Source organism: Pteropus alecto, unplaced genomic scaffold, assembly GCF_000325575.1.
Source record: "Pteropus alecto unplaced genomic scaffold, ASM32557v1 scaffold389, whole genome shotgun sequence".
NCBI lineage: Eukaryota > Metazoa > Chordata > Mammalia > Chiroptera > Pteropodidae > Pteropus > Pteropus alecto.
The window spans coordinates 1,427,667-1,435,991 of record NW_006443569.1 but is presented as its reverse complement, the minus strand read 5'-3'; the positions used below and the strand labels follow the sequence as shown (position 1 = coordinate 1,435,991).

At 50.3% G+C, this 8,325-nt stretch overlaps 1 protein-coding gene across 1 annotated transcript in view; it reads left to right on the top strand.

Moving 5' to 3' along the window:
* FOXF2 (forkhead box F2) overlaps positions 1-5,629 on the top strand; it is a 13,611-nt gene extending 7,982 nt beyond the window's left edge. The window contains exons 3-4 of the mRNA XM_025041526.1: positions 170-1,352; positions 4,733-5,629. Coding sequence (XP_024897294.1) covers positions 170-1,352; positions 4,733-4,899 — 1,350 coding nt within the window. The 3' untranslated portion in view covers positions 4,900-5,629. The remainder of the gene's footprint in view (positions 1-169; positions 1,353-4,732) is intronic.
* The last annotated feature ends 2,696 nt before the right edge of the window (positions 5,630-8,325 follow it).

Sequence of the window (8,325 nt, the reverse complement as noted above, 5' to 3'; positions counted from 1 at the left end):
CTGGCATTTCTCCTTCCCACTGCCCAGAGCCCATACCTCGGCCAGTTCCCGCTCGCTGATACTTCTGGTGGCACTCCCTTTCTTCCTTGTGCATGGCTCTCCCCCGGTGACCCTGCCGTCCCCTTTGGCATAGCTGTGCACAGTGAGAATTCCTGTTTGCCCCTGGCAGGACAGAGGGTCGCTGGTTTCTGAATCAGAAGAAATAGAATCCTGTGACAAACTAGAGCCCAGGCTCAAAGATGATTTCTTTTTGGAACCTGAGAAGACAAGGCGTCCCCCTAAGGAGGCAGGATTCACAGAAAGGTCCAAGACAGCTGCTTCCTCCTCCTCTTCTTCCTCCTCCTCCTCCTCCTCTAACTCCGCCAGCACATCCTCTGCCGCCTGCAAGAGCGCGGGCAGCGGCGGCGGCGCGGGCGCCGGGAGCGGGGGCGCCAAGAAGGCGAGCTCGGGGCTGCGGCGGCCGGAGAAGCCGCCCTACTCGTACATCGCGCTGATCGTCATGGCCATCCAGAGCTCGCCCAGCAAGCGCCTGACACTCAGCGAGATCTACCAGTTCCTGCAGGCGCGCTTCCCCTTCTTCCGCGGCGCCTACCAGGGCTGGAAGAACTCTGTACGCCACAACCTCTCGCTCAACGAGTGTTTCATCAAGTTGCCCAAGGGCCTCGGGCGGCCTGGCAAGGGTCACTACTGGACCATCGACCCCGCCAGTGAGTTCATGTTCGAGGAGGGCTCGTTCCGCCGCCGGCCGCGCGGCTTCAGGCGGAAGTGCCAGGCGCTCAAGCCCATGTACCACCGCGTGGTGAGTGGCTTGGGTTTCGGAGCCTCACTGCTGCCCCAAAGTTTCGACTTCCAGGCGCCCTCATCGGCGCCGCTCGGCTGCCACGGGCAAGGAGGCTACGGGGGCCTTGACATGATGCCCGCGGGCTACGACGCTGGCGCAGGCACCCCGGGCCACGCGCACCCACACCACCACCACCACCACCACCACCACCACGTCCCGCACATGTCGCCCAACCCGGGCTCCACCTACATGGCCAGCTGCCCCGTGCCCGCCGGGCCTGGGAGTGTAGGTGCGGCCGGGGGCGGTGGCGGCAGCGGGGACTACGGCCCAGACAGCAGCAGCAGCCCCGTGCCTTCGTCCCCTGCCATGGCGAGCGCCATCGAATGCCACTCGCCTTACACGAGCCCCGGGGCGCACTGGAGCTCTCCCGGCGCTTCGCCTTACCTCAAGCAGCCGCCCGCCCTGACGCCAAGCAACAACCCGGCGGCATCGGCAAGCCTGCACTCTAGCATGTCCTCCTACTCGCTGGAGCAGAGCTACCTGCACCAGAACGCCCGCGAGGATCTCTCAGGTAAACACAGCGCGCCCCGCCGGGGACTTTGCCTCTAGGCCTCCAGGCTCCGTGGCTACTACAACTTGCACCGGGTCGCCCTAGTGCAACTGGGAGAAGCTGATCCTGGGGGGAGCCGCCACCTCATTCATGGAGGGGAGAGGACTGGGGTCATACTGCCCTCTCCCTACCCTCGGCCCAGAGGCAGGCCTGTAGAATTTGCACGGATAGAATGATGGTGCATAATCGCCAGCCTAAGGTCTCTGGATGTCCCTATGGACTGGAGGTCTCAGGTCTCAGGTCTGACTAAGCTTGGAGAGAAGGCATGTAGCCTTAGGGGACCCTGGCCAAGGAGCCCTGTCTGCTTCCTTGTGTTCCTTTTAAAGTTTATTTTGCTGTATTTTTGTTCATTTTGTAGATGCAGAAAGGGAGATATTCTGTAAGCTGAGGGCGGGGGTGGGGAGGGAGGGCAAGTGTTGAGAGAAAGGGAAATGAGGAAGAGGCAGAAAGGAAAGCAGAGTGGAGTCTCAAGATATTTCACAGGCTATTGAGTCTCCTGCCTCCCTCCACAGTGACACACCTTGATGACACTTGAGTCTGTCTTAGGCCAGCATGGCCTGAGGCCTACACTGTGGCTTCCTTGAGAAATGCCTGCTCCTCAGATGCCATTTGTGTTGCTAGTGTAAATTACGTTGGCCATGGATTATGAAAATTTATTGACTTGCTAAACCTTTCTGTAAAAGGGGCTGGTTGCAGTGGAGGAGGTAATTTGAATATTTAGCCAGGTTTATCAAGAAAGTGGAAATAAACTCTTATATTAACCCCCTCTGAGGCACTCATAGGCCTCAATTAAAATTAGGCCGGTCTGCCCATCAAATGGTGTTCTAGCTTACACTTACTTTCCTTCCCCTCTATTAGAAAATAATTCGCAGGATGATGCATACATTTTATGTTCATGAATCCGTGTGCGACAAGAGCATCAGGGGAAAAGGAAACCCAGAATGAGCAAAAGATGTTGGTTCCCTAGACGGTGAAATTTCCCAAATAGGCCTTTTAAATGCGGGTCTCAGAGGTTAACTAAACAAAGACAGTCTCAGCAGGACCACACTGGAGAGGGTTTTAGCCTGACTGAACCCACTGAGAGCACAGTGTTGTTCAATTTTATGGGAATTTCTACAAGTAACCAATACAAACGACCCTCCCCTCACTTTTTTTTTTTGTTGTTTAAATCCCTCCGGACTGGCTGTCAATCACCACCCACTCCAGGCGGTGCCCACTGGCCCACTTGCCCACCCACTGCTCTCTCTGGGCACTACGGGCTGTCCTCCCCACTCTCCCTCTCCCTGCAGGGCCTACTCAACTTAAACCCAGACTTTGAGACTTCACAGCCATCTTGAAGCAGTGCCCTAAAAATTAAAACAAACAAACAAAAAAACAAGAAAGAGACTTCTGCTGATACTTCTGTGTGGTCGCCCTCTCCCCACCTCACACACCGGACGCACGCACAAGCCCCAGAAATGCGGAGATCAAGACACTGCCCGTCTTGAACAGACGAAAACTGCCTAGCCCAGCAGGCTGGCCTCCGCCACGGCCTACGCCGGGAGCCTTGCATGACCTCTGGGCTGAGCCTGGGAACGCTGGGGAGTCTGTGGCTCGGCAGAAGTCTGATCCTGACGCTCTGTGCCTTCTTCCCTGGTCTTCTGGCTCACGTACCACTCGAGTATTACCCCCACCCCTTGTTGTCACCTCTCAGGCGGGCAGGGTGCGCTGCGCCCCGTGGGACCTCGTTCGGAGTGTACTGTCCACCAGGCCACGGCCTACTGAGAGCCGAGGGCCTAACGAGGAGCTCGGAGACAAAGCAGGGGTGAGGCTGTGGGCCGAGTAGCAGCGCACGCGCGCACTCACAAACACATACAGCACACCCATGCCGGCTGTGCCCTCCCACTTGGGACAGGGCAGCCAAGGCCCGCGTGTTCAGGGAGGCCCTGTGCCCTTCGTTAAGACCCGGGAGCCTTTCAAGAAGGAGCTAGGGCTTTTATCGTCCTTCTGGTCACATCAAAGCGCTGACGGCGGCCTTGGGCGGAGATGTGAGCGCTCACTTGGTGTCTTGCCTGGGCCCTCTATATGAGGATCTGGGAGCTGGCACCGAGACGTGCTGTAAACGTGCTGGGCAAGCGCACCTGTGTGCAGAGCCACAGGCGCACATCAGGGCACTAGACGAGTTGGTGCTTTATGAGAGCAGCGCAGCGCATATTTGGCGCCAATAGGTGTTATCAGGCAATAAACGCAGGCCGATTCACAGGTTACTTAGCATCCTGGTCTCTCTGTAAGCGCTAGGATACTGCCAGACCGAGGCGACGCGAGCAGGGTACTCGTGCCGCGGGCTGACAGGTATGGTTTTCACGCACTCAAAAAAAGAATCAGGCCTGGCACCAACGTGCGGCTTATGGTCTTCCACCGCACAGGTAACTAGAAAGACTCAGGCGAACAGGCCTAACCCATGCCGGCATGGAGAGAGGCCCGGTCTTGGATAAACTCAGGTCTCAAGGCGCGCCAGACACGCCGGCCAATTGCGCCACGGGGCTCGCAGGCGCCGATAAAGCAAAAGCAAAAGGCAGCAGCGGGTCGGAGCCCAATAGCCCACGGGCTCCAGGGAGAGAGGTGCGAGACTTCTGCGTCCTTGGGGCTGTCTGAAAAGCTCCCTCGATGTGCAGAAGGGTCTGCAGCTGAGCTCTTTTCGAAGGGCTTTCTCTGCTCCCTATAGTCCTGGCTTCTCTAGAAGAAACGTTAAGCCGTTCCGGACCTACGAAGACCGCACTGTTTCTCCCGGCCCTTTCTCTAGCGCTGGGATTGTTTTCTGTCCCCCCTCCCCACCACAGTTGACACAGGAAATATCCCTGCTGTGGTCTGATACTCTGACCCGGCCAGTTAGTTGGGGAACAAGTGGTGAGGGCGACAGCGGTTTTTCTGGGGAGGTGGGCTTGGGCTCTGGAAAGGGCCCTGTGCTCAGGGATCTGGACCTAGAGCCTGGGTCAAGTTTTCCCGGTGTCCGTGCTCCTCCTACGATTGAATCGCTTGTCTCAGCCTCCATAGGTAATAGGGGAATTCAGGCACGTAAGAACACGGTTTAAAGAGGGAACGGTGCTCTGTGTTTGTGGGTACATCAAAACAAAACATTAAAGATTCCAGAGTTGTGCTATGACCTGTAGTTTAAAACTTTGAGAAACTTCTAGAGCTCGGTTTCTTCTACCAGTTTTACAGCAATAGACCAACCAACTCCTTTCTTACCCTAAGTTAAAATAAGACACAAGCTAAATTAAATTTTTTAAAATGATTTGCCCCAGCCTCAGCCGGACAAATTTGTTTCTGAAAGGAATTTTTTATTTTCTTTCTTCTTTTAGTGGGACTGCCTCGATATCAGCATCACTCTACCCCAGTGTGTGACAGAAAAGATTTCGTCCTCAACTTTAACGGCATTTCTTCTTTCCATCCCTCTGCTAGTGGGCCATATTATCACCACCACCACCATCAGAGCGTCTGTCAGGATATTAAGCCCTGCGTCATGTGAATGGAGGGAGGAAGGCTGGTCTTTCCTTGTGGGGGGAGGAATGAACTGAAGTGGACTCACATAATGTGCACCCCAATAGCAGTAAGTAGCACACCAGTCACTTAGAATCCCCAGGCCAGCATTGTTCGCGGACACTTGTCTACCATTGGTAGAAGGACAAGCCCTGGCATAGTAATGCCCTAAATATGTGCAGGCTCCAATGAGGGAGAGAGTAAATGAGAAATCAGCTTCTTAACAAAGATGGTAAAAAGTTACCACATGAAAAACATAAACATGTAACTCTGGGATCTTCATTACCTTCAGTAATCAGGGTCTGAAAAACGCAGACAAGATGTGTGTGTGTTTTTCTTTGTCTATGAAAATCTGTGTGCTTTTCGAAAAGGCAGTGCTAAACACAAAATGTCAAGAAAGCCTCATCTTGTTGCCTAGTTAAGGAGAGAGTTCTGTTTCACCAAACACTAAGTTTGGATACAGGTGCCAAAGAACATTATTAAGAAAGTATTTAGAAACAATGTGTCTAGTTTAAGAATGTGGTTTTTCTTATTATGACAATACAACGTTCTTTATAAGGTTGTTTTCTACCACCATATTTTAAAGATATTTTTATGATCTCATGTATACTCACACTTTGCTTGTATTTTAAAAGGAGGATATATTTGCACTTATGTATACTTTTACAGTCTGCCAAACAATTTTGATGTAAAATTTTTTCAATAAAATATACATAACAAATAGTCATCTTAGAGACCTGTTTCCTCCTCAGCATCCTGAGATCCCCAGGTTCTCTCCACTAGCCAGCAATGCAACTCTGTACTTTTTTTCCCCAAGTTGTATAATTGACGTGGTGTGGGGTCTGTGCCTTGAGTAGCACAGGCCAGGTTCTGATTGTGGCTCTTCTCAGGATTGAGAAAGAGAAGGAACGTTTTCAGTTATTTCTTTTTCCTTCACCCTAGCTCTTTCTAGCTAAACAAAAACCAGAAGGCGAAAGGAACTTAAAAGAAAACCAGGTAAGATAATGAAAGGCAAAAGTTTAATTTGAAAAAATGAAGTTTTGTGCCCTTTTGTTCTCTTTCCTGTGCCCAAGGAGAGTTTTGCTTTTTGTGCTTTCCTCTTCTCCACCAGCACAGAGTGACAGGCAGGGCTGAGCAGCCAGGGAGGGTTAGGTGCCCACAAAGCACTACCTGCAATCATAGGTTTGTTATTGGCGCTGATTGTATTTTGTTATAGATTGTGGTCAGATCCTAAAGAGCCCAGAAGAAGGCTGCAGGAGCAGCAGTGGACAGTTGCCAGCATGCTGGTTTCTTTAACTTCCTTGGAGAGTAACAGAACCTGGCCCTCACAATGTGTTCTGTGCCTGCTCTCTGTCCCTATGCTCCAATTCAGAGAGCCTGGCAGGCCCTGATTAGCTTCGGCACCCGCCAACCCTGACACTTCTCTCCTTTGTGCCTTATACTCCCTCCTTAATTTTCACAAGGGATTTGGTATATTCCCTCAGGGATTCCCTCACAGCCCTTTTTCCTTTCTTGCTGGCCCCCCCAAGGTTTCCCAATCATGAATGCTACAGGCAAGGGCTGGGGAAGCTCTGGATGACGAAAAAAGAATATAAACCCACTAGGCAGGAGGACTTTTTTCTTACCCAGCCCACCAGTGTCCAACCAGCCCTTCAAACTCATGGGCAGCAATGGAAACCTTAGATCTGAGCAGGAGCAGCAGTTCTCAACCCATAATCATGCTTCGGTTTTCCTCAAATCAGGGCTGGTTTCTTGTTTTGTTTTGTTTTTGCTTTTGCAACTCACCTTTGTTCCTCATTCTCTAAAAGGTCTTACTCCCAATCAATCACAAGGCACTTAATACCACTCAATAGATATCTCTCACACAAATTTTTGTATTCCAAGTGAATTTCAGTCCAAAGACAGTCTCCTTAGTAAAACATCTTGTCTTAAGAAGTCTTAACCATCTTCCTAATCCTTATACTTCCTTTCTGTATTTCCCAAAATTAAGCAGTGATTTAACCTTTTTGTGTGTGTGTGCGTGTCTCCATTATCATATTTGCAGTTAAATGGGGCTTTTTTTTTTTTTCTTTTATACTTAGCTACTCGGGGGCCTGCTATAAATTATGAAGTCAGTTTCAGAGTTTGCTCCGACCACAGTGCTGTGTTTACATTCCTTCCGAGGCTGCCGGCATGGTCGTAATTTATATCCTAAACACTTGAACGTAACTTGTTTATACAGAGAATGACAGGACCTCAAAGACAAAAAACGCTGGGTCTCTGAGTGATTGAATTGGAAAGACCAGAGCGCCCCCTAGTGGTGATGAGACACATAGCTCCCCTCACCCCCACCTCGGCACACAGTGATTTACTATTATTTCAAGATGCATAACTTTTTTTAATGACCATTTTGTGGTGCTTTTTCCATAGCTCTGCGATGTGGGGATGCTGATCCTATTTACAGATCTGCACTAAGTCGTGGCTATCAAGGGTTGGACCCATGTTTTCTGATATTGGTTTATTTCACACGTTTTCCTCAACATCATATATAAGAACGTAGCATGAAACATTTGCAGACACGGGCACCAAGGTGATCTTTACTCTGAAGCAGGGGTTCTCAGACTTGAGAGTGCATCAGAATCACTCTGAGGGATTGCTAAACACAGGCTGCTGGGCCCACCCTTATTTTCAATTCAGTCCATCTGGGGCAGAGCTCAGAGTTAGTGGTCCTAATAAGCTCCCAGGTGATGCTCATGTTGGTCCAGGGACCACACTTTGAAAACAACAGGTCTAGAAAATCAGTTTAAATTAGATATTTGCAGGTGTAGCTGGGTGGTGTTAAGGCTAACAATTAATTACTTAGGCAATGATCTAAAAAAGTTTTTGAAAAATAGTTTGTCCACCCAAATATATCTGTGATTGATTACTGGCCCCTGGAGAAAGGCAAAGCCTAATTTTGAACCCTATACCAGAAAAGAGAGGCTCACCATTTTTAATTCAAAGCAATGAGGCCTCTTGTTTTATTCTAGAGAAGAAAAATCAGGTAGAATCACTAAAGTCTGCCTGCCTCAGTCAAACAAATAAGTCTAGGTACTTACACCAAAGATGTCGGAATTCTGCGAAGGGAACAGTGACTGCAGCAAGTGGGAAAGAAATTCCTTTATTTGTTATATAATCTTTGCGGGGTAGAATAAAGAAAAAGCAAAGAAATTGGGCTGCAATCTCAGTGTATACAAATAATGATCCCTAGATACAAATAGGTCAGGCAGAACCACGGTGGCAGGGGGTGGTGGCAGAGAGAAGAGAGACAGAAGGCCAGATAGAGAGGGAGAGAGTGGAGGGGAAGAGAGAGAGAAAGAGAGAGTGAGGGATAGAGTGATTGAGGGGAGGAGATAGGAGAGAAGAATAGTGAGAAAGGGGAGAAGTGGGGAGGAAG